The sequence below is a fragment of the Tetrao urogallus genome (assembly GCF_951394365.1).
Source record: "Tetrao urogallus genome assembly, chromosome: 14".
Lineage (NCBI taxonomy): Eukaryota > Metazoa > Chordata > Aves > Galliformes > Phasianidae > Tetrao > Tetrao urogallus.
Genome location: NC_136827.1, coordinates 1,596,653 through 1,613,217, shown reverse-complemented (window position 1 = coordinate 1,613,217; position 16,565 = coordinate 1,596,653). Strand labels below are relative to the sequence as shown.

Below are 16,565 nucleotides of genomic sequence, written 5' to 3'. Positions count from 1 at the left end.
CTGCAAGACTCACCATGTGTGTCTCACCCAACGGCAGGATCCCTCAGCATGGGCCACCTAAGAAAGTCCCAAGTACTTGCCCCTCTATGTTCCCTAGTGACATCACAGCCCTAAAGAGGTCTGGTTGTGAAGAACACCTCAAAGGGACAAGAAAAGTGTAGATGTGGCACTGGGAGACATGGTTCTGTGGGCATGATGGGGGTGGGTCAATGGTTGGACTTGATCTTAGTGATCTTTTCCAACTTTAATGGCTCTGTGATTCTGTGATTTGATGACCAGTTTCTGCTCCACCTGCCTGTTCAAATCCTGCTTGTAGAACAATATTCCCAGATGAGTGGAAATTCCTAAAGGAACTGCATATCTGCTCTCCTAAATTTAATCTCTCATCCACTCAGTTCCTTGTGTGAGCTGTCAAATCATGCACCAGACCTTGCAGATTGTGGTGCAAGCAGAAAATCTGGATAAAAAATCTGCAAAACATCAGAGAAGGTTCCTGAGCTCTGTTCTATGGAAAAAAAAGGAGACCTGATGGTCCCTAATAAACTGTGATCTTCATGAAATCCTAAGGAAAAGCAGCTCTGGCCCCTCCAGGCAGCTCAAATCAATGTCGCAACACCCCAAAAGGTCTCACTCAGCCTGAATAATAAAGAAGGGCTTTTTTCATCTGGAATACCAATTTCCCTTCTATTGGGCTTGAGCTCATTTGATGAAGAAGCAGAAAGATTAACAGATTAGTGTAAAGAAACATCAGACATCACATTAGCAAGATATTTAAAGCAGGATTGCAGCCCTGAGTTCAGACAAGACAAAACCCCGCAGCAGGGACTGATATCTGTCAGATCCTTCCTGGCAGCAGCTTTGCAGATGCTCAGGAGCATGGGGGAGTTTGGAGCATGTGAACAGCCAGCCGTGTGGGAGCCAAATAGCTGCAGGCTTCCAGGTTGCCTGGGCCTTTGGAGATCTCTCCAAGGAGCTGAATCAGGGCACTCTGCTCTGGATTCTTTGCTGCGAAGCGAGGTCCATCCCAGGGGAGAAGTGGTGGTTTGCTGCCTTCCCAAAATGATGGCTCTGGAGGCAGCTTTGATGAATCCTGCCCAGCTCTGTGCTTGTTTTGATAGAAGCTCAGGCATTTCGCAAGCCAAGAGGTGCTCATGAGGTTGTTTTGCTAATGGGGTGAGGACATCTCTGGTGATCTTTGGGCAGGATCCTCAAGTGAATGCCCAAAATGGGTGTAGATGACGTGCTAATTCAGGCAGGATGTGTCCTGCCCTCCTGGCAGGTCACTGCCACAGATCTGCTCTCCTCCCACCCACTCCTTCCTGCCAGGAGCTAAAGGGCTGAGGCAATGCACAGCTCCCACCTGGGGAACCAGCAGTGTGCAATAACTGAGGCAGAGCCAGAGGTGACAAGGAGGTGCCAAAGTGCTGGAAGTGGCATGCACCCAACAAGGAAAGGACAGGCCTGTTGCAAGGGAAGCAGAAGGTGAAGCAGAAGGCGTGTTCATCTTTCTGCTATAATGGCGAGATATTGGCACAGGATGCTCAGGGAGGTGGCAGTCATCATCCTTGGAGGTGTGCGAGAAAAGGGTAGATGTGGCACTGAGGGACGTGGTTTAGTTGGCATGGCAAATGGGTTGATAGTTGGACTTGATGATCTTGTTGTGTTTTTCCAACCTTAATGATTTGATGACACCATGATCCCAAGTTAAAGCGTCCCAGCTGAGCAGTGTGTGCTCCTGGGAAGATGAGGACTGTGGGAAGAGCCCTGTCTGGAGCAATCTCTACTGAACATCTCGGTTTCTCCCATGAGCACAGTGTGGGTTGTGCAAGTGAAGCCAGGAAGGACTGGCTTGCAGGACAGTGAGCAGGAACACAGCTCTCCCATGGAGCTGAGCTGTGCCCAGGTTTTGTAGTATGACTGGAATGCACAGCGAGTAGGCTGGGGAGGGATGAAGGTGCTTTGGGCTTGGCTTAGGGCTCAAGTCCAGAGGCATCTTTCAAAACAAGAGAAGAGAGGGGTTCAGCCCCACAGAGCACCCTGCAAGGTGTCAGCTCAGCCTCTGAATGTCCTCTGTACCTCTGGGCAGACACCAGATCTGGGGCCACAAGCACACAGTGGTCACCTCATTGCATGCCCCACTGGGCTGCCTTTCCCATCACAGCTCCCAGGGACAGAGCTTTGGTCTGCACATCTGCCCCACAACACCCCACCCTTCCTGCCCTATATCACACACCCTCTCATTACCTCCCACAGCACCCCAGCCCAATCCTTACCGCACCCTCCTTCCTCCCTCTGCTGCATCCCACCCCAAAGATGCACCCCAGGCATCATCTCGCATCTCATCCGCTGCATCCTTCCCTCTCCCCCTTTGCAGAGAGATGCGAAAATGCTGGGAATGCATGCTGGCATTGCAGAAATCGCTGTGCTCCCCCTCCCCCCAGGATCAGGGTGCCTGATGTAGCAGGCTGCAGGGCTGAGCCCCGCTCCAGGCTGCTCCAGGAGCAGCACTGCAGCTGACAGCCCGGCCGAGCGGGCAGAGCGGTGCCAGGAATATCAATCAGTGTGCCTTGGCCAGAGCCAGCGCTTTCATTGCGCCGGGACTTGCAGGAGCTGCTGAGCTGTAGGGACGCGGGCTCAGCATCCATCAGGATTTGGGAGGAGAAAGATATGGGAGAGGGGGAGGAAACTGCCTGAGTAGGGCAGGAGGAAGGGAGCAGTCAGGAGAGAGGGATGGAGGGGGGCAGATGTTGTAGTGGAAGACTGGAGGTGAAAGGCAAAGGGTAAAGGGGGCAGTGGGCCAGTGGCTGGCTCAGCAGGACGGGGAGGAGGAATGGGCAGGAGTGGGGGCTTGGGGCTGCAAGGCCAGCATGTTGTGGGGAGAGCGTAGTGCACAGGTATCAAGGAAGAGATGAGAGTTCTGTGCAAGCCACCAAGAGAGCAAAGGATGATGTCCCCAAATCCAATGGGGACAGGGGCTGCCAAGCAGGAGAGATTTGATGCTCTCCTCAGGAGGGTGGGGACAGGAAGCACCATGCCTACCTGTCAGACACTCCAATCACCACACCGCTTACACCCTACTGTCAACTTGTTGTGCAGTGCAATCTGCATACAGCCCCGTGCCACCTCCTCTTGGGACAACACAGTACCCATCCACATGCCACCTCCTCCTACATGGTTGCCACCCCTGTGCCACCTCCTCCTCGGACACTGTAGTATCCGACCCCATGCCAACTCTCCTAGGACAACACGGCACCGATCTCCACATCATCTCCTCCTGCAGGAGACGTAGCTCATCCCATCACCATGCAGCCTCCACTGGAGGGTGCAGAAAGGGAGCATCCCGCTTCTCGCCCTCCTTGGCACTCCCCATGCACACTCAGGGCCCTGCACTGCATCCTCAGGCACACTGAATCTGCATCAGTTCAAAACGAGCCAGAGATCAGGAGCTGATTTGCATTTTGGGAACTGCTCCCAGCACAGCTTCTATCCATAGCAGGGGAAAACAGGGCAGGTCCCCCCTGAACCCTCCGCTCCATCTGCAGCTCAGCGCTGGATCCATTTATCAGCTCATTCCACGTGAGCGACCTTGACAAAATCCAATGACCCGGGACGGCAGGAGACTTTCCCAGACATCTGCCAACACCTAAACCTGCAATTTATGGAGACTTACAACTAAATTCTACCACAAGACAATTTCATTTCTGTCCATTACAGCTACAATATTCCTCTTATTCCCCCCCACCTGCAGAGAGTAATTAATGCTGCGCTGCACTGCCTCGCCTGTAGGCAGGTGCAGGTGCCTCTGCTGAGCTCACAGCAGTGTGCCCAAGCCAACATCACTCCAGCTGGCTTTGTGAGCAACAGGGGGCCGTAGTGACCTGGGCAGCTTTGGGTTTGTGCAGCCAGGAGAGGAGAAAGGAGGGAAAAAAAGTAGAAGAAATGCCCCAGCTGATGGGGGCTGGGACGGAGGTAGAAGAAAATACTTCAGCACCTGAATGTGGTTGCGTTCTGGCTGAGGGTTCATCAAAGAGCTGCTGAGGGCAAGGAGGGAAGGGAAAGTGCTTTCGGATGGTTCCCGAAGGGCTGTGAGGAGAAGCCACATCTCCAGCCTGGCTGGCCCATCCCTGCAGGGCTGCTGCTGGAGGTGGGTGCCTGTGTCTCTTTTCCTCTTCTGCAGCCACCGCACTTCCCGCAGGGCACAGCCCTGCCTGCCCAGGAGGCCCAGACGCTTCCCAGCCGGTTGAAGATAAAACCTGACGCTGTTAGCAAAATAAACGGGGAGGCTGGAAGAGCCAAGGCTGGCACCAGGCTCAAACCACGGAAGCCAGAAGCACTGGTTTCCCCGGCTGATCTAATCTTTCCCAGCGCCAGACCTCCTCTCCCCAGCGGGCTGGTGGGGCTGGTTGGAGCCCCTGGGGAAAAGGTGAAGCCAGTGCCTCCTTGCACCCCAAGTTGAACCAACAACTTTGAGAAGGAGGGAGAAGAGCCAGAGAAGGGGGACCGCGATCTTTTTGGGGAGCACGGCAACCTTGCTCCATTGCAAGCCTGTTTGGGAGGACATTTCCTCCACAGTGCTGATGCTTGTCGCGTGGTGGGGCGGGAGCGCCTTGCTTTGGGTGCCCCCCCCAGCGCTGCTGACGCACCCAGGCTCCATCTGCACCCGCTTCCTCATTGCAGCACTGCGGCAGGATTTGGGTCATGCTACCAAGGCAGGGCTCTGCTCCTCCGCCTGCTGGCCTGGAGAGGCGGAGGTCTTATGTGGGCATGGGGATGGATAGGATGAAGGAGAAGGCATGGTACAGGGATACTGGGGTGTATGTGTGGTGAACCGTGTCCTGGAGGAAAGGCTCCTTGGAAGGCTGGAGATGGGAGAAGTCGTGCAGGGAGTCAGCGCCCTGCGACCTCTGGGTTGGCTACTGGGGGATGGGGGAAGGTTATGGAGGGGCTGGCCCATGAGAACATTGTTTCTGGGCAGCAGGGACGTGGGAAGCCTGCCTGGGAAATGGCCGGGAGCCAGAGCAGCTTCAAGGGCAGCACGGAAAATAAGGCACAAGCGGTCAAAAATAGAAAACTTTATTGAAGTCAAATCCAACAAGGCAACAGAGCTCAGCCCTACGGCAGGAGCCCAGCCTGCCGCTTGGGGCTCTCCATGGGGCACTGGGGTACAGCACGGCGCGAGACGGACCGAGTGGTCCTCACCCACGGGCCAGGAACAGATGAAGCCACCCGTCCCCTCTCTCCCTCCCTAGTAGCTAAGGACAGAGCTGAGAACAGAGCTAAGGGCAGACCCGACAGGTGCCAAAGCAGAGATGAGGTGCAAGCCAACTGGTCAGACAGCGCGAGGAGAGAAGGTTCCACAAGCTCCGGACCCCTGCGGTCCTCCCACAACCTCCAAGCACACCAGCCAGCAGCCTGGTCCTGCCCACACCCTGCCCCATGTGCAGCACAAGACCCGGCCAGACGCAGAGCAGTGACCTAACCGCAGCACACAGCAGAGACCCCGCATCCCACAACTCTGACCTCCCAGCCCCATGCCACCAGTGAGGAGCCCCATGTGAGGAAAGCTGCTGGGTCCCGATGCTTTCACTGTGCCAGTGATGGCAGAAGGCCCAAGCCCTGAGGAAGGCAGAACCCAAGCCTGGGAAAAAGGCAGTGCTTTGCTCCCCTGCCCAACCCCACCTGCCCAGACAGCGCAGCAGGTGCTGTGCTCCAGCTTTTGGGATGCTCTGCACAGGGAGCTGGACACAGCTCTGTGCTCACATTGCCCCAGTGACCGTCAGTCCCCAGAGAATACCCAGCTGGGTGGTGTCCCTCCGGCGCTCCCCATGCAGAGGCACAGGCGTGCAGCAGCCTGTGTGTCACCACCACCCAGGTCCCAGCCCCGGGCGCTGTGACAAGGACTGCAATGCTCTTCTGTCCCTGTCCCTTCCCCGCCCCGCAGTCCAGGCTCACTCCCACACCTCGGTCCAGATGGGTCCCCGGTGCAGCGGGGGGGCCGCTGCCGGCCTCAGGATGAGCTCTCCTACCTGCTTGTTGGTGTATTTCTGGGGATTGGTGCGGTAGCTGTAGTCCGAGTACTGCTCGGAGCCCGTTGAGTTGTTGTCCCCGGTGCCAACAAAGGTGTTGGTGGCCGGCAGGTCCTGCACCACTTGGTGCTTCTTGGAGGCGGAGGGAGACTGGGGCTGCAGCTGGATGGAGGGCAGGGGTGAGTTGGAGCGGTAGTGCCGGCCCAGGTCCGGGCTGCCCGGAGGGTAGTTGAGGGGCAGGTGGATGCGGGGGCTGTCACTGACAGAGTCATTCATCAGGTTGAACTTGAGGGATTTCTGCAGCCCTGTCTCCTCCTCGTCCTCTGTTGGCTTGGGTGGCTTCGGAGACTTGCTCTTCTTCACCTTGTTCTTGCTCTTGCCACTCTTGCTGGCCTGCTTGGGCGCATACAGGTCTTTGGTCTCCTTCTTGCCTGCCTGGTAGCCACTCTTGGCCTCCCGCTGTCGGCAGTAACGCACCAGGACAACCAGCACGATGACCAAGGTGACAGCCACAATGCCAGCAATGACTCCAAAGAGGATGTTGCTTCTCTGCTTGCTGCGCTCATACTCGGGATCCCCGGCGATGTCTATGTCAAGTGGTGTGTCCAGGCTGTGCCCCACCAGTGTGTCCAGCAGTGTGCGATTGGCCAATGTCTCGTTGACATAGAAGTGCACCAGGGCTGTGCCGTGCCGTGATGGCTTGCCCTTGTCGTTGACACGCACAACCAAGCGGTGCAGGCCATGGTGCTTGCGCAGGATCTCCTTTTCCAGTGTGATGTCTCCACTTTGGGGGGAGATCTGGAAGAGCTCGAAGGGGTTGCCTCCTGTGATGCTGTAGGTCAGCTCGGCATTGACGCCGGTGTCGATGTCCTCTGCCTTGACCTTGCTCACCTGCTGGCCGGGGCTCGTGTGGGGCAGAATGTGCTTGTAGGTGGCATTGGAGGGCGAGGTGATGAAGGGAGCATTGTCATTCTCATCCAAGACATTGATGGTCACCCCTACGTAGGCAGACCTGGGGGGATCCCCACCGTCCACAGCCTTGAGCCGGAAAGTGTACGTACTTTGCTGCTCCCGGTCAAAAGAGATGCTGGAGAGAATGGTGCCAGTGCCATTCTGGATGACAAAATCCCCATTGTCTTGCTCTACCGACAGCTGGATTCGGGCATTTTCTCCTTTGTCAGCATCGATCACCGTCACCATGCCCACGGGGCTGAGGGGTGGCATGTTCTCCATCACCGAGAAGTTGTAGCCGCTCAGCATGAACTTGGGGTCGTTGTCATTCCTATCCATGACGTTGATGGCCACCGACGCTGTGCCCTTCAGGCTGGGGCTGCCCTTGTCTGCCGCCACCACCAAGAACTCGTAGCGCTCCCGCTGCTCACGATCCAGCACCGCTTTCACCCGAATCTCTCCAGAGTCAGGGTCAATGGTGAAGGAGTCCTTGGAGGACGGGTCAGTCACCAGCGAGTAAACCAGCTTGGCATTGGAGCCGCTGTCTGCATCACTGGCACTCACCTCCATCACTAGGTCATTGGGCTCGTTGTTCTCAGGGAAGGCCACCTCGGTGAAGCTCTGGCTGAAGACGGGCGCATTGTCATTCACATCTACTACCTGCACCTTCAGCGAATTGGTGCTGGAAAGGGGCGGGTTCCCCGAGTCCACTGCCACAATCTCGATTGTGTAGTCCTTCACCGACTCATAGTCCAGAGGTGTGGTAGTCTGCAGGAAGTATTTCTTCTTGCTGTCGCTCCCTGTTTCGCTAGCCTGCCGCAGCTGGAAGGGGACATCCCCAGCCACCACACAGGTCACCACAGCATTCTCGCCCTCATCTCGATCGGACACCTGTACCAGAGCCACTGCTGTCTCTACTGGTACGTCCTCCGAGATATTTGCCATGCCATCCTGGTGGGTGACCAACCCAATGCCCCGAATTTCTATAGAGGGCGCGTTGTCATTCATGTCCTTGATGGTGACCACTACCTGCGTGCGGGCACTCTTGGGGTTAGCCCCCTTGTCCTTGGCCATGACGGAGAACTTGAGGGTGCTGACGTCCTCACGGTCGATGGGCCCCTGGACAGTGATGAGCCCTGTGTTGCGGTCCAGGCGCAGCAGCCGGCGCACCACATCCGATGCTTGGTGGAAGGAGTAGTCAATCTCGGCGTTGGCACCCTGGTCCGAGTCATTGGCCTTCACCTGCAAAACGGAGGGAGGGGACGGTGAATGAGAGGCCAGAGTGGGGGGAAAAGGGTGGATTTCCTCTTCTGAGGCTAAGACCTACGGGGCACCCTGAGACCGGCAGTGTGGCTGGGAGTGGCTCTGTAACAGAGGCCTTCCCTCACTCTTCCAGAGAAACCGGCTGTGCCGGTTGAGCTGAGTTCCCCTCCCGACTGGCTCCAGCATGCAGAGAATCCACTGGGAAGCAGCACTGCCAGAGCCAGGCAGCACTGGGGAGGGACAGCCCCTGCTGCACTGAGCCATCCCTTCCCACTGCCTGCAGCCAACAAGTAGGGCTCGGGTGGCTGGGAAGATAGCAGTGGTGAGGCCATGCACAGTTGTGGCAGCTCCATCTCAGCTTGCACCAACCATCCCTTGCCTGTCCGCCAGCAGCTTTGCATTCTCATAAACCTGCCTAGTATTTGCTTTCAAAAGAAGATGAGGTTTGTCTAACATTTGCCTCCCTAATCGGCTCTCCGAGCAGCCCGTTCTCTGCACCATTTGCTGCCCTGCCGTTATCTTGCTCAGCAGATTTGGATGGAGAATGAAAGTTGTTAAATGTAAATTCCACCTTTTACCTCCACTCACAAAAAAAGGCGGAAGTCATTTTACCCAAAAGATAAAAGCTGAGCAATGGCAGTGGTGGTGGCTCAGCCCATTCTCCTCCCGGCCACGCGGCTCCCTTATCTGCTTCCAACTTCCATTCTCTTAACGGTGAAAAACGAATTTTTAAAAATTCACATCAGAATTAGCGAGCAGATGAGAGCCAGCCGCGCTCTGCTTATTAAGATGGCAGCTGCCGATAAGCAGATGTCGCTGCTATCATCTCGATGTTGCCTCCTAGCAAGAGCAACCCGGACCCAGCCCGTGGGCTGCCCACTATGGTGCAGAGTCCTGCGTGCAGAAAGCACTCCGGTTCTGCAGACGACATCCCCTGTCTCTCTGTTTCCATGGAGCAGCTGAGAGAATGCTATCAGTGAAAGGGTCTATGTTATGTCCATGGGCAGTGTTCAGACCAGCCTGGCGTGACTCTGGTCTCCTCCTCAGACCGTGGGTCCCAGCTCTCCCCAAAACCCACCACCGTGCTTCTGAAGACCCTGCTGCTACTCCCGACCCTTGCCAAACTCCCCAAGCATCCCATCCCACTGTGTTTTAGCAGAAATGACATCCCAGCCCGATGCTGTGGGCTCCTACAGCATGCAGCCCTTCTAGGATCTCCTTCCCCAGGGCAGCATATGGCCCTGTAAAAGCCCACGGGTTGTCCCTGCTAAAGCATAGGGGAGCTGAGGAAGAGCAGGAAACACAAAAAACCAACCTGGATGACGGAGTGCCCCACAGGGCTGTTTTCAGACAGCTCGGCCTCGTAGAGGGCCTTCTCAAACTTGGGTGCATTGTCATTCATGTCCACGATGGTGATGCGCAGCAGTGCACTGCTGGCCCGTGGCGGGTTGCCCCCATCCTGCACCTTGATGGTCAGGTCATAGGAGTCCCACTGCTCCCGGTCCAGGTTTCCCATGACAATCAGCTGTGGCTGCTTCTCCTCCTGGTCCTCAGCCACCTGTAGCCCAAATAGTTCCTGTGCCTCAGGGCCAGCCAGCAGCTCGTAGGAGGCAACGCCGTTGGGCCCCGAGTCCCGGTCCATGGCTGGGGGGATGGAGAACAGAGCCCCAATGTTGGTGTTCTCAGGGATGGTCAGGGTGAGGACGGGTGAGGCGAAGTTGGGGGTGTTGTCATTGATGTCGAGCACCTCGATCTGCCCCTCCAGCAGGCGTGGGCTGTTGTTCTGGATCAGGTCAGTGATGGACACTTCGAACTCCAGGTAGCAGGGCTCTCCAGGCATCAGGTGCTGGCACTCACGCAAACTCTCCCGGTCGATGGAGGTCTCTGTGGTGTAGATGTCTCCCGTCTTGCCATCCACACGCAGGTACGGGGCCCCCACTTCCAGCTTGTAGAGGTGCCCCACGTCAGGGAAGCCGTAGTCAGAGGCCAGGCTGCCGATGAGTGTGTTGGGGGGCTGCTCCTCCTGCACTTTGTAGACCACACGCGTCCCGCAAGCAAGGGCAGGCAGCTGGCAGAGGAGCCACAGGGCCAGGCAGGAGGCGAGGGTCCTCATCCTGTGCCTCAGGGGAGCTGGAAGGACACAAAATACCTTGGGTTAAGCTGTTAGAGCTCCGGCTGCACTCTGTGGGGCTGCAAAGCCACGACTCAAAAGGAAGGGGGATTCCAGGACCACCTGGCCCAAACCTCCACCAGAAAGGGCCCAGGAAGCCCGACCCTGGAGTGTCGAGTTTCTTAAGAGTAACCCTGTCACCGAAACCCTGGCCCTTCCTGCAAGACACAGGAAGCCACTCCTGCCACCGTCCACCCTCTTCGTCACCGCACACTCTGTAATTACAACCAGCCAGGCATGCTAACGGGGCAGACTGCACGCAGCCTGCTGCCAGCAGCCCGATGGGAGCCAGCCAGGCTGGGAAACAGCTTCTCACCACAGAGACACAGGAGCATTGTGCACCACGCACTGTGGGGACACTGCCTGCCATGCATTGCAGGGACATGGGGGAACCTGTCAGCACCACAGGGCTGTGGCAGCAAAGGGACAGGTAGGGTCCCTGTGTGGGATGTGGGGATGCAGCCCCTCAGCACTGCAGGAACATGGGGCATCACAGGGATGCAAGGATGTGGAGCACTGCTTGCACTGCAGGCGTGCCACCCCTCCAGCACTGCAGGGATGCAGTGCACTGCCACAGCAGGCACAGCACAGCACTGCCCTCCCTGAGCTGCCAGCTTTGCGCTGCAAAGGCACCACCCACCCAACACTGCAGGGATGCAGGAGCCCTGCACAACACTTGCACTGCACTGCATGCCACCTGCCCCTGGTCCCAGTAGAAGAAGGGACAGTGCCCGGCATTGTGCCAGGAGAACACTTCCCACCCTGCACTGCAGCTCCCAGCACCCATCCTGCAGTCCCTGAGCCTCCCTACAGCTCTTCATGGCCCCTGAACACAACGGGCAGCACAGCATCTCCCCTTCGCTGCACGGTCTCTAGGCAACCCCGCACCCTGCACCAGTCAAAAAGCATTCCCTGCTCCTTCCCATTCTCTCCTGCTCTTGGCTGAGATGTGCCTGGGGGGTGCCCAGGGCTGTCCGTGTCCACCTCACCGACTGCAGAAATGGTGACAGGAGCGCTGCTCCCTGCATTGCAGACGCACACTGCACGCTACACTGCAGGCACCCAGCCACTGGAAACCTCCTCCCAGCGTGCAGACACTGCAGGGCCAGTGCCAGCTCTGCAGGGACTGTCCCCTCTGCACTGAGCCACACACTTCATCACCTTCTCCTGGCCACCAGCCTTTATGTCACCTGCTTCCCTGGCTGTGAGCAGACAGGGAGCCTTCACTCTATGTCAAAAAATCAGCATCCACAACATCTGCCATGGCACCCGCAGCAGCAACTCGCTCCTTCCATTCCTATCACTTCTCTCCAAGCTCTGCACCCAGCCCGTGGAATGGGATGGGATGGGATGGGATGGGATGGGATGGGATGGGATGGGATGGGATGGGATGGTGGTCCTCCCGCTACATGGCCAAATGCAAAATTCCTGCTCACTTGGAATCATGTGTCTCCTCAACAAGTGGAACATCCTGCGCCGGCTGCCCTGTTGCTTTCCAAGCCAGCTGCTCGCAGTCCCTCTATCCCTTTGCTTGCCCATAGACAAATGCCTGCCTCAAGCTCTCCCTCGGCAGGTGGAAACACAGCTCTGCTTCTGAAAATGAAGCTCTGGCCCCAAAGCCCAGCTCCACTCTGCTCACTGGTCCTGCAAACACCATTTGTGCCAGAGGACAGATGCTCCCACCCCGCTGAGAGCATGCACAGCCATCCACAGGCACATTCCGGGTGGAAGGAAGGAGGAAAGCCAGCCATCCCCACCCTGCACATGGCCAGGGATGGAGGCAGGAAGCTGAGCAGGAGCACGATGTGGCTCTGCATCGATGCAAGCAAGACCCAGCAGTGAGCGTGCAAGCACACAAGCACGCGTGTGCACACGTGTACGTGTGTGCACAAGCACTGTAAAGGAGCACACCCATGCCTGCACCAGCAGAGTGCGTGCACCAGGATGGAGCTGGCACTGCTGCACTGCGCGCACACGCGTGTGCACGGAGCGACATGCGTGCGCGTGCCCCTGCCCCCATCGCCGTGCGCTGGCATGGTATCACCCCACACAGGGGGTATTTGTGCCCTGCGGATGTGGGTCTGAGCCCACGCCAGGAGTCGTCACCCCATTGCTTTGGAAATGTCTGCGCACTGAGGGCGGGGAGCATGAGGAACGGGGACCCAGAGGATGCCTGGTGGGGAGGCACCCAGCACAGGCTGTTTGCCCACGCCTGTTTGCATGAGGCTGGCGCTGACGTATCCGCCCTGCCTAAACCCAGGTGTGAGGATCTCAGCTAAAGGTAAAAGTCCATGTGTGGGGCCGTGGCTCTGCCGTCACACAGCCCTGAGTCACCAGAACCAGGAGCCCGGGGCAGGGAGGGAGGCACCCCAGGGTGCCCTGCACCCATGCGGTGTTCTCTGGGATAAAGGACTGGAGCCTGAACCCTGTGTTTCCACAGTGGAGGGAGCCCCCAGATTGGGGGGGCTGGAAGCAGAGTGGGGCCGTCACCCTAGAAAGAGGTGGCTGCAGGAGGAGGGTGGGAGCCAGGCACCTGGGTTCGCCAGGGGAACAAATCCTGCTTGGTGCTTGGGGTGGGGATGACACGCAGCAGACGTGAGAGCCCCGAGCAGGGTGTGAGAGAAGGAGGAAGCTCCACCATGGGGGAAAAGCACGTCTGTGCAGGAGGCAGAGGCTTCCCAGGGGCCGGTGCACAGCAGCGGTCTATTTTCCCATGGGATCTAAGGACCATCCCACACTTTTTTCTCTGGTGCCAGCCACCTTTTTCCGACCTGCTGGCAGAATACAGAGTGCTTAAAAATAAAAACCCCTCCCAAAACAAGTATTCCTCGGCACACACAATTCTCCCTGCGGGGAGAGTGCGAGAAGAGACCCGACCACATGAGAGAGGCGTTAGTCACGCTGCTTAATGCATGACTGGGAAGCTCTCGGAGGACAGTGGCATGCAAAATCCAACAGAATTCACTCATTCCCCCCCAAAAGACAAGCCCTAATGAGGGAGAGGCTATAAAGCACGGCTAATTCAAGCAACTGCTCCAACAAGCCTGCGATTCCCACAGCCTCTTGGCTTCGTTCCACAGTCAGCGGCTCCACATGGGGTTGGTTGCCGATGTGTCGTCCCCCCCCCCCCCCCCTCTCTTTCTGCTGCTGGGGGCTGATTGTAAGGCTCCCAGCCCTGCTTAAGTCCCTCGAAATACTGAACACCCAGCACCGATCCTCCCTCTCCCCCAACCCCCCCCCCCCCGGCGAACGCCGCTGCGATGTTCCAAGCCGGAGCGATATCCCACCCGATGCCAATCCCCGTGCATAGGGCTGACATTAAAGACGATACTGTCCCCAAAACGGCCACCGACGCTCCGATTCGCACCCAGCGCGCTGCTGGGTCGGACCCTCGCTGCTTTACAGCACGTCCCGTGCCCAGCGCAGGGTTTCCTCCGGCTCCGAGCACTGCGGCTGCTCGGTGTTCGCTCGGCCCGAGCACCCGCGATGGGGACGGGCGCCCGCTTGGAGAGCTTTTACCCCAGAATTATTAATCGGGAGACGAGCGGTGAAGGAAAAGAGAGCAAAACCCGGGGTCCTCCTCCCGCTCCACATCACTGCAACTCGGGCAGGAGCAAGGCAGCGACCTGTCAGAGCCTCCCTGGGGGCAGCTTCCATCCTCCTCTCCGGCCCCTAAAATCCCTCCCCGGGATGCTGAGGGCTCCCGTACTGCTCAACTATCCCTTCTCGCCTGGGGAGTGGCAGCGATGTGGCGGGGCCGGAGCAGCGGCAGGGCCGCAGGGAGCTGCCGGCAGCGGGAGCAGATCTCGGGAAGGACCGGGAGCGGCCCGGGCTGAGGCTCCGCAGCACCGAACGCTGGGAACCGACAGCTCTGCGCCGTGCACGCATTGCACACGCACACCTCACACGCACATCGCGCGGACACCGGTGAAAAACACAGCCGGGAGCGCTCAGCCCGGCACACACAAGCAGTGAGCAAGGCTTTGCCGAGCCGCACGCACCCGCACCCCGCTGACACGCTCACTCACACACGCACACACACGCACACGCGCAGCCCCCGCTCCTCCACTCGCGAACCGCTCCTGGCGCACCGCCCGGCGACGCGGGGACACAAGCGCTGCCGCCACAGCCGTGCCCCCCTCCCGCAGGCACCTGCCGACCGCCTCCTCGCTCCGCTGTGCCACGCACGGAAAAACGGACACGGCCCCGCCGCCCACCCGCAACTTCTCCCGCTCCCACGCACCGCTTTCCCACGGCTGCAAACACCCTCGGATCGTGGGGAGGGGGTGGGATGGGGGGGGAGCAGACGCCCCTACAAGCCACTCACCAAAGCGCACCCAAAAGGGGAAAAAAAAACCCACCCCCGCGCCCCCCCACGGACACGCTCCCACGCTGGGGCACGGCTCCGAGTGGCACAACAAGTGGCAGCGCCCGCCCCGGCCGGCCCCAGCGAAACCAATCGCCCAGCCTTGAGCCCCCGGTGCCGCTGCCCGTGTCGTCGTCGTCGTCCCCCCACAACCACAGCCACGGCCCCGGTCGTGCGTGGAGCTCCCGGCCCCGCCGCGGTTCTTACTTGGATGCGGCCGGTGCTGCGCTCCGTGCCGGCTCCCGGAGCGCTGATCCAACGGCGTCTGCATCGCCTCCTCCCCGCCGGGACCGGGCTCCCCCCACCCCCCCGGCTCCTCCGGTTCGTTATCCACGGATGAAAACCAAAATTTCTTTCTTTCTTTTTTTTTTTTTTTTTAAAAAAAAAAAAAAAGAGGGGGGCAAAAAAAAAAGATTAAATTTTTTTTTTTTTTTTTCCCTTAGGAACCACCCCCCCCTCCTCCCCGGGCCGGGATCGCGGCTCTCCGGCGGAGCGGCGGCGGCAGGGCTGGCGGCAGCCCCGGTGGGCAGCTCCGTCCGTGCCCGCCTCCGTTCCTCGGTGTGTGTGAGGATGTGCAAGGGAAGCGCAGCGCAGGCACAGCCCCTTCCCCCCCTCCCTCGCCACATCCCCGCTGCCTCCGCCTCTCGCCGCCGCCGCCGCCACGGGGAGGTGGAGCTCCGGCTGCTGAGCCGAGCCTCAGCCCCACCGGGCACCGGCAGCGCGGCCGCCCGCTCTCAGCCCCGCTCTCAGCCTTGGCAGGGGCCGCAGCACCCCCCCTACCTCCCCTCCGGGACCCCTGTTCCCTGTTTCTCACTTCGGGACCCCCCCGCTCCTTGTGTGGGACGTGCGTCCCGCTTTGCTTCCTTCCCACTGCCCCTATTTAATTATTTCTTTTCTTTATAGATTTGGTCTTTCAGTCGCTTTATTCGGACCCGTAAGGAACGGGGACCGGGCTGGGGATGCATCTTCCCCCCCAGTTAGCTAAGTTTGCCCCTCAGCGGGTGCTCACACATGGCTCCTTACATGACTCCATCCAGCGGTCCTCTCCTGCCACACCTGGCTGAATCACACTTTTATTGCCGGGTGCCAGGAACAGGGAAGCAGAGAACACCTGCGAGCTGCCGGCTGCCTTGGCGATGCCTTCATCCTCTGATTCGTACGACACACTTTGTGGGCGAGCATGAGTGCCAAGTGCGAGTCCCAAAGTGCAGCTGGGGCTCAGGGGGACAGCGCAGTCCCCAGGGAAACGACATCCCTCACTGCCCCTGAGCGCCCATCAGGGCTTGGTCTGCAGCCCGGCCTTGCTGAAGGCCCTGTGGAGCCGCTGGGCTGGGAACGGGTGCCCTATATGCACCCTGTGGCTTGGCACCCACCTGCTCTGAGAGTCTGGGGCCGTTGGGGCCGATGAACACGGAGATCTTTCAGCCAGGATGCTGGGAAGTCCTTCCCGATCCTCCGCAGCGCGAGGATGGGAGCAGCTGCCCGCTGAGCTACGCTAACCTGTTGCGCAGCTCCCGTCGCTGCACACATGCTCAGCTCGGCTGCGGTGACTGCACCATCTAGAGGCTGTGACGGCCGGCTCCGAGCACCCCTGGCTCAGGCTCGGCCCCGCATTTCCCCCGCAAAAAACAGAGCTCGGCCCGCGGCAGGGCTTCTCTCCGCCGGACAGGGGCTGGGGAGAGGCTCTTTGAGGGGGGACTCCCCCTAAAAGCTGCGCTGTAATGAGCCATCCCTGTTCCTGTGGTCTTCTCCATGCCGGTGTGCGTGGAGATTTTTTTTTCCGGGTGTT

At 58.9% G+C, this 16,565-nt stretch overlaps 1 protein-coding gene across 1 annotated transcript in view; it reads right to left on the bottom strand.

Annotated features, from left to right (window-relative positions):
* The window catches only part of PCDH1 (protocadherin 1), a gene marked incomplete at both ends in the record, with an annotated part of 45,730 nt that extends 30,683 nt beyond the window's left edge, over nt 1–15,047 (bottom strand). Inside the window, 3 exons of the mRNA XM_079542310.1 lie at nt 6,027–8,219; nt 9,556–10,370; nt 14,984–15,047. Coding sequence (XP_079398436.1) covers nt 6,027–8,219; nt 9,556–10,370; nt 14,984–15,047 — 3,072 coding nt within the window. The remainder of the gene's footprint in view (nt 1–6,026; nt 8,220–9,555; nt 10,371–14,983) is intronic.
* Nucleotides 15,048–16,565: the final 1,518 nt, after the last annotated feature.